Source organism: Dipodomys merriami, unplaced genomic scaffold, assembly GCF_024711535.1.
Source record: "Dipodomys merriami isolate MVZ:Mamm:240054 unplaced genomic scaffold, mDipMer1.0.p SCAF_25, whole genome shotgun sequence".
Classification (NCBI taxonomy): domain Eukaryota; kingdom Metazoa; phylum Chordata; class Mammalia; order Rodentia; family Heteromyidae; genus Dipodomys; species Dipodomys merriami.
This window is the reverse complement of record NW_027203937.1, coordinates 18025856-18042767: the sequence shown is the minus strand read 5'-3', so window position 1 is coordinate 18042767 and position 16912 is coordinate 18025856. Positions and strand designations below refer to the sequence as shown.

Genomic DNA, 16912 nt, shown 5'->3' with positions numbered 1-16912 from the left:
TACTTAATATGTTACCTGTATCCTGATATCCTTTACAGCAACCTTATGCCCACTGTGGTCCAGATGCAAGCCAGGATCAGTATCAGTATCAGTATGTTATTTTCATTTTCACTAGAATAGTTCCTTAGCCTTCTTGTGGTTGTCATAAAACTAGTTTATTTGTAGAATAAATCCCTTTCAATTTTGATAGAACTTTTTGAGGTACCTTTTTCTGTCTTTCTATTCATTCTACAAACTCTTCCTGATGACCACTGATGACCACTGAGCAGGGTGTTGAGTGTACCTTGATGGATTCTTTCCTTGAACACATTCAACAGACAGTTATACTCGACAAACATCTAAAGTACAAGTAAGGACCTCGGGGGCCTAAGGGAGAGATACCATAAGTATAGGTCAGAGCAGAAGACCCATAGGGATGACTTCCTGGAAGCAGAATTATGACAGCAAGGAGAACAAAAGCATGATTCCTCTAATAATCTCCTGGGATCACTATGGCAAACATCTGTTTCCCTCGGCACATCTGCCCTGGCTCAAACCCATATAGAAGAAGGGTGGCCCAAGCTACCCTCATCTGCCCAGTGCTACATTCATGTCTCATAGAGTCAGCAGTTGCTGCGGTGATCTGGTAAAAAGAGGCTAATCCAGACAATTGAGGAGTGGGAAAGGGCCATGGGCGCCACCTACTGGGCTCATAGTAGGACTCTGGACTCCAGCAATGAAAGCTGGACAGGTGACTGGTTGCCAGGAAGCTTGTCACATTATAGCAACAAGTTGCAGTATCTCCAAGTTTTCAAAATGTGCTGGCATTTGAACTACCACTACCAAGCTCCAGAACCCCATAGAGATTTTCCGTAAGGAATAAACTGGATAAAGCCAACCCAACACCCAACTCCTCCCTAAGTAGTCTGGCTAACCATAGGCTGCCACATCCTAGACCGCCCCTTTATTGAACAATGAAATTCAAATGAGTTTTTTTTAATGCCATGCTTTGTGCTGGATATTGAGGGCGCTGTGATGGGCCAGATGTGGACCTTTCCCAATAAATCTCTCTCCATCTGAGCTGAGGCAGCAGAAATGAGACAAGGAAATGCCCAAATAATGGCAAGCACAATGGGTATTCTGATGTTTGAAAAGGCCCAGTGAGAACAGTAACATGGTTGGCTCTTCATGTCTAGCAAAATGGCTAAATGATGGAGTTCAAAGTGCTCACATTTCTTAAGGTGCCTGCTGTGCTCCAGGCACTTGACATTTATGATCTTATTTGATCCTGAGAGTTGGACAAGAAACTCACATCTCACTCTAGATTACATGACCAGAAAGTGGCAATGTGAGACCACAGAGTCTATCTATATTCTATGGTACCACACCATCTCCCAAAGCACACAGATAACTGGGACCAAAATGATAGAGGAAAAACCTAAAGAGGGAAGAAAGCCATCTGTAGAATGGAGATACTCTCCCATTAGTTCTACCTCTTAACAATCTTCTCCCCTAGAAGAGATTCTCCTAGCTAGGAACTAGTAGGTGGCTCAGGTCTATAATCCTTGCTAGACCAAAGGCTGAGATCTGAGGATTGTGGTTTGAAGCTAGCCTGGGCAGGAAAAGTCTGTGGGACTCTTATCACTAAAAAGCCAGAAATGGAGCTGTGGGTCAAGTGCTAGAGTGTCAGCCTTGAGCTAAAAAGCTAAAGGGGCAGCAAGGTGCTCATGCCTATAATCCTAGCTACTCAGGAGGCTGAGATCTGAGGATCACGGTTCAAAGCTAGCCCAGGCATTAAGTCCATGAGACTCTTATCTCCAATTAACCACCAGAAAACTGGAAGTGGCACTGTGGTCCAAGTGGTAGAATGCTTGCATTGAGCTGAAGAGCTGAAGGACAGTGCCCAGGCCCAGAGTTCAAGCCCCACAACCAATAAAAATAAATAAATAAATTAATTAATTAATAATAAAAAAGCTAAGGAGCAATGCCCACATCCTGAGTTCAAGCCCCAGTACTGGCACGCATGCACACACATACACACACACACACACACACACACACACACACACACACACACAAATTACACATGCAAATGTGCATGCGCACACACAAAATTGAGACTCTCCTAGTGTCAGAATGAGAAAGGCCCAACTCCCCTTCTCCAGGGCAGGCAGCACAGTGACACCCCACATTGCAAAATAGTGCCTTCAAATGACTTTACATTTGCCTTAAAACAAGCTTGGCAAACAAATCCAATCCAAAATTCACAGAATATAAGCAGCCCTAGTTCTCAGTAGGCTGGTCTGACTACAAGCTTTGAACAGGCTCTAGGAATGTAATGCAGCTGCCAAGAAAGCTAATGCAAACTCAGACCATATTAATAGAAGCATAAAATCTCTAACAAGTTGATGTGTGCCTTGCCCCTCATAATAATAGCCATTCCACACTGGAATTCAGAAGGCACCAAAAAATTGTAGCCCTTTCATTAGGAAACAATTAGGATAAGGAGACTTGAAACCACAAAGTGCAGATTCATGTAGCTTAGAGCATGCTAACATTTGAAGATTTGGACAGGAAGAGGGAGCTGACTTGTTATAAGGAACAGAACTGGGATCAAGTGAGGGGAATTCCAGAGGGAGTAAATAAGTAATGACAGGCCACCATGTGTCAAATGCTATGCCAGGTGCTTCACATGTATAACTTCAGAATCTATCACCAAGTCCTTTTCTATTCATTTTGAGGTACCATTACTTACTTTATTCCATTGCCCAGAAAAATCTTTTTAGTTATAAAAAGGCAGGAAGACGACACACCACAGTATAATTGAATCTTGAAAGTCAGCTTGAACACACACACACACACACACACACACACACGTATGTGTGTGTGCATTTGCATGCACAAGATGCTCATTCTTGTAATCCTAGCTATTCAACAGGCTGAGATCCTCTTTGAAGCCAGCCAGGGAAGAAAAGCATGAAGGACTGTTATCTCCAATTAACCAGCAAGAAAAAAAAAAAAAGTCCCAAGTGGAGCTGTGGCTCAGGTGATAGAGCACCATATCACTTCCTGAAAAATCTAAGGAACAGTGCCCAAACCTGAGTTCTAGCCCCAGTACTGGCACAAAACAAAACACCACAGATTGCATAATTTCATTCAGGGGAAATGTCCAGAATGGGCAAATCCCATAGAGACAGGAAGAGGATTCACACTTACCAGAGGCTGGGATGGAAAAAGATTAGGGATTGACTCCTAATGGGACAGGGTTTTTTTTTTAAGGGTGTGATTAACTGTTTTGGAGTTAGACCACAGTGCTCAGTTACATAATCTTAATAACATACTAAAATCCACTTAATTGCATGGTTGAAAAGGGTAAAAATTTTTAAATTGTATTTCAAAAAAAAAGGTGTTAGTCACTTATACCTATAAGCCTGGTTACTCAGAAGATTGACATCTGAGTTTCACAGTTTAAAGCCAGTCTGGGCAGAAAAAAGTCCTCAATTCTCTATTTCTAATTAACCAGTTTTAAAAAAAGCTGGACTAGAAATGTGGCTCAAATGGTAGAGCACCAACCATGAGTAAAAAAGCTCCATGAGACAATGGAGCCCCAGTACCAGCACAATCAACCAACCAACCAATCGATGTTCAATCAAAATCTATTTATTCTTCAAGGAAGAAAAAGCAGCTCATACCCAGAGGAAGCAAAGTGGGCTGGAAGCTGACCACTAAAGAAGCTAACAATGGGAGATAAATGCTGGATAGGCCATGAAATGATGCTGGAGACCAAGTGCCTGGGATCCTATTTGACCCAAGTAGGAGCTTTAACTGTCCCCCTTCTGCCCCGAGAAGAATCCTACTCCACCTGCTGGATTTCTGAGTCCTGGGGAATTCTAGGGGCCTCTCTCAATTGTTTGTGCTTTATAGCCAGTCCAAGCTCACAGTCCATTTGCAAAGGCTGGTCAAACAGTCTTCCCCAGGAGGCCTGGGTGCTATCCCCTACACAAAAGGGCATTGAGATGGAAGCCTGAGTCCAACATCAGAGGAAGATTCTTATGCAGCCTGGCTGGGCCTCCCATCCACATGAATGGAAACTCCTAGAGACCAGTCTGCCTGCCCAGCTGCTGCCTAGGGCTGTGCTTTCCTGCTGGGCAGGCTTTGGAGAATAAACAAGGTTTTCAATCTACCAATCAATCAGTGGGCCAGCCTGCAGCCAGCCACATGTGACTTGCTATGGTGGAGGCAGGAGGAGATGCCATCCACCCTGCTGTGAGAGGACTCAGAGCCTGGGTGAGATAGGCATGAAGCAACTGGAGAGAAAAAGGCCACTAACCAAAGTCACTACTGGATGACTCAGCTTTAAAGATCTATGGAGGGCTGGGAAGGTGGCTCAGTGGTAGAGTGCTTGCCTTGCATGCCGGAGGCCCTGGGTTCGATTCCTCAGCACCACATAAGCAAAAAGAAAAATACCGGAAGTGGCGCTGTGGCTCAAGTGGTAGAGCGATAGCCTTGAGCTGAAGAGCTGAGGGATAGCGCCCAGGCCCAGAGTTCAGGCCCCACTACCGGACTAAAAAAAAAAAAAAAAAGATCTATGGAAATTCTGATAAGCAACAAACAGCAAACCACAGTGAGAAAAGCATACAATGGTGGTTCCTGTGCAGGTCTTGGTTTAATCTACAACTCTACCCCTGACCACTTGGGAGGCTATGTATGATAAGAACACAACTCTACCTGGATATTAAGTAAGTATCTGGAAAATGTTCCCCATCCCTGTGAAACAAGGAATAAGGATCACACATACACAGCATCTAATGGTCTGTCTCCCATAGAATAGATAGATACTAATAAACAACTGTTATTAGTGTGAAGCTTTCTGAGAGAACTGGGGCTTAAGGTGGGCAACAAAGCACGACTAGCATCTGGACAGACAGCAGGACTGATGGGTTGGGAGTGCTGCAAAAGCTCACAGATAGGAAAGAGTAAGCTATGCTTGGACAATAAGAAACCAACACTAGCCAGGTGCTGGTGGCTCATACTTGTAATTTGAGCTACTCAAGAGGCTGAGATCTGAGGATCATGATTCAAAGCCAGCCAGGGCGGGAAAAGTCTGTGAGACTCTTATCTCCAATTAACCTCCAGAAAACCAGAAGTGGCACTGTGGCTCAAGTGGTAGAGCGCTAAGCTTGAGCTGAAGAGCTGAGGGACTGTGCCCAGGCCCAGAGTTCAAGCCCCACATCGACCGACCAAACAAACAAACAAACACAACAAAAGAAACTAACACTAGGGGCTGGGAAGGTAGCTCAGTGGAAGAGTGCTTGCCTTGCATGCGTGAGACCCTGAGTTCAATTCCTCAGCACCACATAAGCAGAAAAAGCCAGAAGTAGTGGTGTGGCTCAAGTGGTAGAGCACTAGCCTTGAGCTGAAGAGCTGAAGGACAGTGCCCCCAGGCCCAGAGTTCATGCCCCACGACTGACAGAAAAGAAAAAGAAACCAACACTAGCTGAATTAGTTTCTGGGATGGAAAGAAAGCAAGGCTGTGGTTGTGGGAACTAGAGGCGGGTTGATGAGCAGAGCTGAGGATAGATAAGGACTCTGAATTAGACAGTTTAGGAAGCTTGTGGACTCTCAGTAAGGTAGGCAAAAACAGCTCCATTTGGCCAGTTACTAAGACGAATTGGGGGAGGGGAGGGTGTATGAACTGGGGCAAGCGTCACTTCCACTTCACCCTTGCAGCTCCCTCATCTGTCCCTCATCTGTAAGATGAAGTAATGGGTAGATCTGGGAGAATTATTTGAGCAATCCCAGCTCCTGTTTTGTCATCTGTGAAGTCAGCTATTTTATTTGCAGAGTTGTTATGACATATTAATGTGATCCTATAGCCAGTTACTAACAAACGTAGAAACCTAGGTCTTCTAATTCTAAAACTCTGTAACATGCCTTCTATATCCTAGCATTCAAGAAACCCATGGGTTATACTCCAGCATTCAAAGACTTGTAATATTTTTAGGTAGCTCAAACAATAAAAGTCAAATTACAAGCCTTGACTCCTGGTCTCGCATAAAGGTTTTGTTTCAATCCACTGCAAGCTGCGAGGACATTTACATACATTCTGAAGAGAACTGCATGTTTTGGTTGCTCTGATGCCATCATTAATATCTTCCCATCCAGCCAAAATGATACAACAATCGATAAACAGACGGCCTCTCTTGAGGCCTGGAGACAGCCAAATGTATTTACCAGGCAGGGCTTTTGTTAATTAGATAAAATCCCTGGATCAATGTGTAGAACATTCACCTATGCTGGAGCTAAGCACATTCTGGACACCTCAATCTTGGCACATGAACAGCAAATGCCTCAAGCTGGGGCATGTGGGGCCAGGAACTAAACAAGCCATCAACACAAACGTAGAATAAATGTTTAGCCCTCAACAAAGTCCAACCCATTTTTATCCTTAACTGTAAACCAAATCCGTTTTTTTCCAAACCAGTTTGAGCTGGTCTGAAGTTCTTTATTTTCTAAAAACTTAAAACCAAAATAGAACATCAAAAGAATCTAATTGATAATTGAGATTGTTTTTTCAGAGACAGCATGGTAGGTAAATAGGACTTAAGCATGTTTAAAATTGACATCAGGGAGTTGGGAATGTGGTTTAGTGGAAGAGTGATTGCCTAGCATGAATGAAGTCCTGGGTTCAATTCTTCAAGTACCACATAAACAGAAAGAGCCAGAATGGGCACTGTGGCTCAAGTGGTAGTGTGCTAGCCTTGGGCAAAAGCAGTTCAGGAACAGTGCCCGGGCCCTGAGTTCAAGCCCCAGGACTGGCAAAAAAATTAAAACAAAATGACAATCTATATATGTATGTGTTACACACACATTATCTCTTTTTAAAAATATAACTGTTATTATTAAGGTGCTGTACAGAGAGGTTACCATTTCATAACACATTCTCTCTTTTTGAGAAAGGGTCTTACTATGTAGCCCAGGCTTGCCTCAAACTTAAAACATTCCTGCCTCAGCCTCCTGAGTGCTGGGATTACAGGCACCACACCTGGCTCTATATTTCACTTTTTTTGGGGGGGCGGGGGGTGTTGGTCGTGGGGCTTGAACTCTGGGCCTGAGCACTGTCCCTCAGCTCTTCAGCTAAAAGCTAGCGCTCTACCACTTGAGCTACAGCGCCACTTCCGGTTTTCTGAGTGGTTTATTGGAGATAAGAGTCTCACAGACTTTCCTGCCTGGGCTGGCTTTGAACCATGATCCTCAGATCCCAGACTCCTGAGTAGCTAGGATTACAGACATGAGCCACCGGTGCCCGGCTACATATTTCACTTTTGAAGTACATAATTCTAGCTTATAACTATTCCAAAATTAGACACCTGATTCCCATTTATTTAAGTACCAAGAGGGCAGGGACTGTGGCTATCTTGTTCACTACTGCATATTTGGTGCTCAGCCACTCTCATTCTGAAAATCACTTGTGACTATATAATTCATGGGTTATAGGTACTAACATTAAGTAAGGCAATTTATGCATTGTTTTGACTCAAGTCCTCTTTTCTTACAAAGGGAGACCTGAGCTCTTCTAAAGCAGCAATGGCCTTCCTCACTGCTGCCATACTCCTTCCCTTGAATTCACTTCTGAGCTATACACAGAGAACAGGCTGGAAAGATGGGCAACTGAGGGACAGTCCATCAGTGCTCTTCCTGACCCTACCTGTCAGACACACCAAACAGCATTTCCCTCCTCTACAGCCATCATGCTGTCCCTCTCCCTATTTGCTGAGCCCACTGATATTTTAAGACTCTAACCAGGAATCATTTCCTCTAGGAAACTTTTCCTAATTCCCTACACTACTCAAAGACACCTTCTGAGTTCTTGTAGATCCTGAACGCCTGTCTTCAGCCAATATCACACTGCTGCCACAAGCTACCCAAACTCTGTCATCAAGGCAAGAATTATACCTCATTATCTATTCCCTGAGCTGATCATGGGTCCCAGCTTACGCCAAGTAACAGTAAATGTTGGTCAAATGAACATTTGTGAAAAGAGAGGGCAGTTGGTACAGGTCCAAGATTGATACCACCTTTACTACAACCCCCTTGGACTGATTGATGACTAAACTGGGCCCATCTCCCTGAAGGAAAAGGGGAATGGTAGGAGTGTCCTCTTTCAGCAGCTGGACCTGCAGGGAACATGATCTCCTCTGGAGAACGGGAGGCCTTACTCTCCCATCTGACAGTCATGGCTCAGCCTGAGCTGAGGCAGATGTGTTTCAGTCTGCCCCATGCCCTCTGTCTCAAGTGAGCAGTTTCACAGTCCAAAAGCCAAGCTCAGGTTTGGGCTGAACTTAGGGCCACCTGCTCACAATGCCAAGTAGGGTAAGGGGTGGCTTCCTACCTCTGGGGAGGGCCAGGGCTGGATAAGCTTACTAGGTGTAGGTGCCTCGGGGAGGAAGAGGAAATAACCGTCACACAGGGAAAAGGAGGGAAGAGGCAGAGCAGCCAGCCTACCTCTTACTTTGGCTTAGCTTATCCCCTGCTCTGACAGGGACTGAAAGCAGGATCTATGCCACTCCATTGGGTAATTCTGATGAAGTCATCTTGACCAAGGGGAAGGGACCAGAGAAGGCAGAAGAAAAGCAGGCTTGAGACTGGGAGCATACATGAAAAGCTCCCACAGACATTACCCACACCAGCAAGAGTGAAATGTTTGCCACCATTTTTTTTTTTTTTTTGGTCAATCTTGGGGCTTGAACTCTGGGCCTGAGTGCTTTCCCTGCACTATTCAGCTCAAAGCGACTACTCTTCCACTTGAACCACAGCACCACTTCCAGTTTTCTGGTGGTTAATTGGTGATAAAAGTCTCATGGATGTTTGTTCCTGCCTGTGCTAGTTTTGAACCTCAATCTTCAGATCTCAGCCTCCTAAATAGCTAGGATTACAGGCATGAGCCCTGGTGCCCAGCTGCAACAATTCTTTGAGTCACATATATACCATGAATTCCATAACTTTCTGTAGTCTGCATATATGTGTTTAATGGCCACTAGAAAAACATGAAATTTGCTGTGCCTAGTGGCACATGCTTCTAATCCCAGCACTTGGGAGGATTAGGCAGAAGGATCTCTGATTCAAATCCAGCCTGGGCCACATGGCAAGTTTAAAGCCAGATATAATGAGCATTCATCTTTAAAACAAAACAAAAAATTATAAAACTCTATATTTGAAAGAGCTAAAATTATAAAAACAAAACACACACACACACACACACACACACACACACACACACAAAACCCACGTGTGGGGGAGGGGAATATTTCAATGGACTAGGATTAAAGATCATCTCTCCAGATGCTGGCAAGGTGAGTCAAGTGCTTTCCTGAAAGAATGCTATATACATTGGGGGGGGGGGGGAAGGGGAGGGAATGGGACACCACAAGATGACCACAGCCCCTGGGGGCAGGAAGGAGGACAGTCCTTGGCAGTACGACAGGTGATTCTAACATTAGCCTGGACCAGTTTCTACCCTAATGCTCCTGCCCAACACTCCTTTAATGAAATAAAGACAGGCGCATCTGTTTCTGGGGGATGAAGATGCCACACACAGCCTGCAGTTATGAATGACTCTTATAACAGGAAGATGACATCTGTGCTTGGTTTTTAAGATGCATCATTGCATGTTTATTAAACTATTGCTCCATCTTATTTATTTGGCTACAAAACAACTCCCAGCCCATACTTCCAAAAGTGGTTTATTAAAAACTAAGCCTTGAACATTAATACTCAAAAGCACCCTTGAGAATCAATAATAATGCTGCAGATAAAATGAAAGGGAATCAAAGCAGTAAGTCTTGGTGGAGCTGTGGTTGCCTTTCAACACTTTTCTTGTATGTTCAGGCAGCCAGAGTAGGAAAGACTGCCATGGGTCTGTGGCATAGGTAACCACTCCAAACATCCTGTCTTTAGACTTCCTGTCTAAAATATGTATGTGATGCCATGTGGTGGTACACACCTAAAACCTCACTGCTCAGGAGGCTGAGACACCAAGATGGTGAGTTTGAGCTACGGGAAAGTTATATAATCAGTTCAAGGACTGCCTGAGCTACACAATGAAACCCTGTCTCAAAACAAAACACAGGGCTGGGAAGGTGGCTCAGTGGTAGAGCGCTTGCCTTGCATGCATGAGGCACTGGGTTTGATTCCTCAGCACCACATAAGCAAAAAGGAAAAAGCCAGAAGTGGCCCTGTGGCTCAAGTGGTACAGCACTAGCCTTGAGCTGAAGAACTGAGGGACAGCACCCAGGCCCAGAGTTCAGGCCCCACGACCGGACTCCCCCCCAAAAAACCCCACAAAAACAAAAACACAGGGAGTGGAGAGCTAATGGCTCACTCTTGTATACCTAGCTACTTATGAGCCCAAGATCTGAGGATTGAGGTTCAAAACCAGCCCAGGCAGACAAATCTGAGACTCCTATGTCCAATTAACTAGCAGAAAGCTGCAACTGAAGTCATGACTCAAGTTCTAGAGTGACAGCCTTCAGCAAAAATCCTAAGTGAGGCTGGGAATGTGGCTTAGTGATTGCCTAGCATGCATGAAGCCCTGGGCTCGATTCCTCAATACCACATAAAGAGAAAAAACGAACTGTCACTGTGGCTCAAGTGGTAGAGTGCTAGCCTTGAGCAAAAGCAGCTTAGGGACAGTTCCTAGGCCCTGAGTTCAAGCCCCAGGACTGGCAAAAAACAAAAAACAAAAAAAAAATCCTAAGTGAGAGCACAAGGGCCTGAGTTCAAGCCTCTGTATAAACACAGAGAGAAAGGAAGGAGAGAGAAAGGGAGGGAGAGGAGAGGAGAGGAAGTAGGAGAGAGGAGAGACAGCAAGAGAGAGAGAGCATGAGTGGCATGTATGTGTAGGCAAGACAGAGAAGGAGGTATTCTATGGCCACCTAAATCTATTCAAAGAGCCAGAGAGGCCATAGTGAGGCACAAAGTGAGCCAATAGTTTCTCTAATCAACAGCCTCTAATAATCCTGTGCTGGTCCCAGTCTTAACACCCATCCCAGAAGCCTCTGTCCTAGCCCTGGCACCAGGCTGAACCCAGATAAATCCTGCCTCTACTCAATAACCAGCCTCAAACTCAACCTCCAGAAGTCCAAGGGGACTAGTTGAGCCAGTGAGGTTAGAGAAGTGAGTCTGCCCTCTGCAGGCTTAGCATGAGCCTCAGCCTGGGAGGCAGGCCTGTCTAGCACAGATAACCTGACCCAAAGGTCTCTTCTACCTCCTCTTAAATCCCAAAGTGCCTCCAGCAGAGCCCACCAGCAACCTGAACCAGACAGCAAGCATAACACAGGGCCACTTCCACAAAGGGTAAGAACAAACTGGAAGATCCAGAGGACCCACAGGTTATGGTGTGATCTATGGATACCTGGAGGTTGCCCCCTTGCCAAAGCACCAAGGTGACCTGGCCAAGGAAGTCCAGGTGACTTTAAGACTACAAAAAAGGCAAAGGGAACAGTTTCTGCATAGGGCAGAAACTCTAGACAGAGTTACCACAGGATTTTCGAAAAGGGGCTTACCTGGCTTAGCCCTTCTTGTGGGCAGAAAACAAGGCTGGGGCACTGACACTCACCTGGTAACTTCTGGTACATTGTTGGCTCGAGCAGCTTCCATCAGGGCTGCATCTGAAGAGAGAGTGGGCACTGGTCAGACCCCTGCCAGGACCCAATCATCAGAGCTGCTTGATGGGCCCAGCAAGACAGGGCCTGCCCTCTGCAGGTGGAAGCACTTTAGAAACACAGGCTTTAACAAGAGAAATCATGCCACAGAAGGGTAACCAGCCCTTCCTAATTAGTACCAAATTCTCAGTACCAAATCAGTACTCCATTCTCTGACCACAAAGGGAATGCAGCGCAAATATGCTCAAGGCTAGTGCGCTACCACTTGTGCCACAGCTCCACTTCTGGCTTTTTGGTTAGTTAATTAGAGATGAATCTCAGGGAATTTCCTGACTGGGCTCGATTTGAACTGTGATTTTCATATCTCAGACTACTGAGCTTACAGGTGTGAGCCACTAGTGCCTGGCCTGGTACAGAATCTGAGGTCATGGGTTACAAACCCAGAAGGAAGGAAAATGATGGGAAAGAAAGGTGGGGTTGTGGGTCTCTACAAATGGAGATGGAGACAGCCTAAACTAGGCAACATGGAGAGACCTGGCTCCAACCCACTGCCACCTCCTCACCACACAGGGGTGGCAGTGCTTCCTGCTCAACCATAACTTCTGCACCATAAAGCAGAGAAGATAAGCCCTTGTCTTGCGGGCCTCACGAGGATGCCTAGCAGATAAAACAATGGTTGAAAAGTCTGCAAACTCCTAGGTGCCAAGAACCACAGACCCACAGAAAAGCAAAGCCACTGGCACCACCTTGTGGCCATGAGGAATAAACTGCCTGACAGAAAAACTCAACAGCAGAAGCAACAAACATCCAACCAAAAACACCTCCATCCATGCCCAGTTTGTTCTGATAACAGTGTTGAGCACCAAACTGACTCTAATAGAGCCCTGCCTAGGGAGCTCTTCCTCCAGTCACCCAGGGAAATTAGAGGCGGCACTGGAGAGGAGGCCCTACCTCCAATCCCAACTCTTAAGCTCTAAAACCTGTTTCCATATCTGACCACCAGGTATTGTACCTACAAGCCAGTTCTTTTCAGAACAGGTGGAATGGTGCCTCCATTCCACCTCCTGGCCTAAGCCTCAGTGACAAGTCCTTCCTGCTTACCAAACTTGCTTATTTTTCAAGTATACATCCAATTATGCGCAGGCAGCCTCCAGATGGCAGAACAACCTCTTCAAGATGGTTTTATCCACTCTCTCCTCATTATGAGGGGACAAAAAGGCAACTTCTACAAGGACACAGGGCAAGGAAAGAGCTGAGATTAAAACCAAGGCCTCCTCAGGACTGGGAATGTGGCTGGCTTAGTGGTAGAATGCTTGCCTAGCACCCATGAAACCCTGGGTTCGATTCCTCAGTACCACATAAGCAGAACAAGCCGGAACTGACGCTGTGGCTCAAGTGGTAGAATGCTTGCCTTGGGCAAAAGCAGCTCAGGGACAGTGCCCAGGCCTACAGTTCAAGTCCCAGGACTGGCAAAAAAAAAAAAAAAAAAAAAAAAAAAAAGAAAGAAAAGAAAAAGGCCTTTGACTCTTTCTATTATACCACATTAAGGCACTCAGTGTAAAACCCCAGGTCAAAACCCTACGTCAATGGGCAGAAGTGAGGACAAGGCAGAGGAGTAGGTCCTGCTCATGATATTGGTCATTATTTTAGTAAGTGGGCTTTGCTGAAATTCACAAGCTACAAAATCCAGTCTGGAACCTCAGGAACCCTTTAGACAACACTTTGGACACCTTTCTCCAATTCATCCAAACTCACTAGCCTCTGCTTATAAACCTGTGGCAACTCTATTGCCTCTGGAAATTCCAAAACATCCTATCTGGCATGCAGGCCTACGGCAGCTGCGGTCATTTTCCAAAGATTTCTTCCTTCACCCAAGCAGGCCACTCTGTTACACACACAAAGCTGATAGCACTCTAGCCCTTGTATGGAATATAATCTAACACTTCTAAATACTTATTATGTTCCAGTCACTGGTGAGCAAATGATGTGTAGCTATGAGGTGCTTTCTGGTATCAAAGGTTAACTTTCTGGTATTATGAGTAAAACCCATAATCTGTTCTCATGGGACTCAATGTGTCTTTTCTTTTCATCCTTCAATCCTCAAGTTCAAAGCCAGGCACCGGTGGCTCACGCCTGTAATACTAGCTACTCAGGAGGCTGAGATCTGAGGATTGTGATTCAAAGCCAGCCTGGGCAGGAAAGTCGGTGAGACTCTTATCTCCAATTAACCACCAGAAAACCAGAAGTGGCACTGTGGCTCAAGTGCTATAGCACTTGAAGAGCTCAGGGACAGCACCCAGGCCCAGAGTTCAAGCGCCCCCAGCTCCCCGCTCCCCCAGAACTCAAGTTCAGGCTGGTGCCAGTGACTCATGCCTATAGTCCTACTCAGTAAACTGAGATATGAGGATCTCAGTTCAGAACCTGTGTGGGCAGGAAAGTCCTTGAGACTCTTATCTCCAATTAACCACCCCCCCCCCCAACACACACAAAACAACACCAACAAAAAACAGAAGTGGAGATGTGGCTCAACTGGCAGAGTGTCGGCCTTGAATAAAAATGCTAAGGAACAGTAATAGGCCCTAAATCCAAGTTTTAGTACAAGCACATACACTAACATACACACACAACCAAGTTCAAATTCCCCATCCTCCAAAGTACTCCAATACTCTGGGCAGGCTTTCATGATCCAACCGGCCCACTGATCCTCCAACACTACACTTAGCACTAGTCTCCAGCTCTGCATGTCAGCACCTTTCCTTGGCTGACTGTGTTAAGTGAGGACTTCTAAGGTACCTAATCCCAAATAAGGCATAACTAAGGACCCCCAAAATGCTGAGAATTATAGAATCACAGAATGCATACACTAGAAGTATCCATAGTCAATTTCAATATCCCCACTTCAGCTGGACTGGTGATTCACACCTATAATCCTAGCTACTCAGGAGGTTGAGATCTGAGGACTGATATTTGAGGCCAGTTTGGGCAAACAAACCCTCAAGATTCTTATCTCCAATTAACAAAGAGCTGGAATTAGAGGTATGAAAAATCTGAGTGAGAGCACAAGGACCCTGAGTTTAAGCCCCAGCACTGACACAAAAGGAAATAAAAAACTTAAAAAGTCCATGGGTTGGGCATGTGGCTTAGTGGTAGAGTTCTTGTCTAGCATTCATGAAGCCCAGGGTTTGATTCTTCAGTACTACATAAACAGAAACTGAAAAAGCCAGAAATGGCGCTGTGGTTCAAATGTACAGTGCCAGCCTTAAGCAAAAGAAGCTCAGGGACAGTGCCCAGGCTCTGAGTTCAAGCCCCAGGATTGACAGAAAAAAAAAAAAAAAGCTTATAAGTCCAAACTCTTAGCCTTGTACCAGTGGCTCACGCCTGTAATCCTAGCTACTCAGGAGGCAGAGATCTGAGGATCACGGTTCAAAGCCATCCCAGGCAAGAACATCTGTGAGACTAATCTCCAATAAACCACTCAGAAAACCAGAAGAGGCATTGTGGCTCAAGTGGTAGAGGGCTAGCCTTGAACTGAAGAGCTCAGGGACAACTCCTAGGCCCAGAGTTCAAGCCCCACAACAACAACAACAACAAAAGTCCAAACTCTTATTTTATAGAAAGTTAAATGAGGACCAGTGAGGAGTTAAGACTAAAATTAAAGCCCTTTACAGTTGGCCACATCTTCTGTGTAAAACAATACTCAAAAATCTGGGAGCTTAAGACACATGAAATTCCTGGACATCATGCCTTAGTATATTCCTTAAGGACAACTGAAGACCCAAGTGGCTGGGGTCATACTGGCCACAGAGCTGGCCTTCTGCGTCACCCTCCCAGCTCCTGTTCAGCTCCACACACCCAGCTGAGATGCTGAGCTGGGTAGGCTAACTCCAGTGCACCCCTATCCCACTGATCTAGGCCTCCATGCATCCAACTTCTTTCTCCTGCCAACTATTCCAAGTGGCCTGTTCAGCTTAAGCCTGAAACTAGATCAAGAATCAAGAAAAGCCAAAACGTCAGAGGTTGTTAGACAGACCCTGATGCGCAAAATAACAATTCTGTAAGAGTACTGAGGAACTTCACTAAGTATGTGGAGACTAAGTAAGTGGAGAAACTGAGGCTAGTGAAGTTAACCTGAAAGTTTGTAGTGGTTACCCTTGAAAGTCACCTACAACTTCCGAAAGACTTCTTTAAAGATTAACAGGCCAGGTATAACAGGACTCTCTGTAATTAGATATGCAGTCCAGAGTCACAACTGTTCAGATAGACAAACTGATGTCCAAAGAAGGGAGACTGACCTAGGATGAGTGGGTATTCAACATAGCCGTCAGCCCTCAGGTTCAACACCCTACCCCTGTTACCTGACGTCTGAGTCCCTCCCCTCCAAGGCTGAGTTTATGCGGGTCTGAATTTTAAGCCCCACTCGCCTTCCGAAGAGGAGTTGTCAGGACACTCTTGCTACCCTTATACCCTCCCCGAACCCAGATTGGCACCATATTCACCCTTGCTGTTCGGATTCTTGGTGTAGCAATCAACCACCAGCGCCATAGCCAGGGCCCACAAGCCCACCGCAGCTCTGCAAGGGACCCCATTCCAGCTGTCCTGTCCCGTGAGTATTTCTTCAGGAATAGGAAGGCGTCCCCACGTGGCGGCAGCCAGGCACTGGGTCTCGGAGCGTCCTCCCAGGGGCCCCGAGGGGGGTGCCCCGAGTCCGGGGAGCAAAGCTGACAATGTTAAAGGGCGCCCCCCGGCGGACGCTCTCGGCCACTGAGGCTCCCCGCAGTCTCCGGTGGTTACGCTCCGCCTGGAGGCCCCTCCAAGGCTCTGAAGCGACGAGGACCTAACAAGCCGGAGGAGGAGCCGCGGCGCCGGCGCCGTCCTCCTCAACAGCTGGGATGCCAGCATCCTGACAGCAGCCTCGATTACCCCCTGGTGCCGGCCCCTGTGCTGGCCACGACTAACATGGCTGCCGCGGCGCGTTCGAAGACGCCGCGAACAGGGTGGGACTGTGCACTACCTCACGGGAGTGGTAGTCCGCAACCCTAGATCTTTCCGCAGCTGGAAAACAAATGAACTACATTTCCCAGAAAGGAGCAGGATTGCGTCATAATGACCGCGCGCTTAGGGGAGCCCGGGGCATATTGGGAAATAGAGTTCAGAAGGAGGGGCGTGGCAAGAAGGAAAGGATCAGCTGCAGTGTGCGGATTTAAATTCAAGTACTAGACCTTCCTCAGTTTATCTATTTATTTTTTTTGACAGTTATGGGGCCTGAACTC

The 16912-nt window shown here is 46.2% G+C and overlaps 1 protein-coding gene across 3 annotated transcripts in view; it reads right to left on the bottom strand.

Moving 5' to 3' along the window:
• Nucleotides 1-16710, bottom strand: part of Clpb (ClpB family mitochondrial disaggregase) — a 130997-nt gene extending 114287 nt beyond the window's left edge. For 2 of the 3 annotated variants that reach the window (XM_070035088.1, XM_070035089.1), the window contains exons 1-2: nt 16139-16710; nt 11597-11648 (exon numbers count right to left, since the gene is read on the bottom strand). In XM_070035088.1, the coding sequence (XP_069891189.1) occupies nt 11597-11648; nt 16139-16541 (455 nt within the window). In that variant the 5' untranslated portion in view covers nt 16542-16710. The remainder of the gene's footprint in view (nt 1-11596; nt 11649-16138) is intronic. The other variant, XM_070035090.1, reaches the window with a different exon arrangement.
• Nucleotides 16711-16912: the final 202 nt, after the last annotated feature.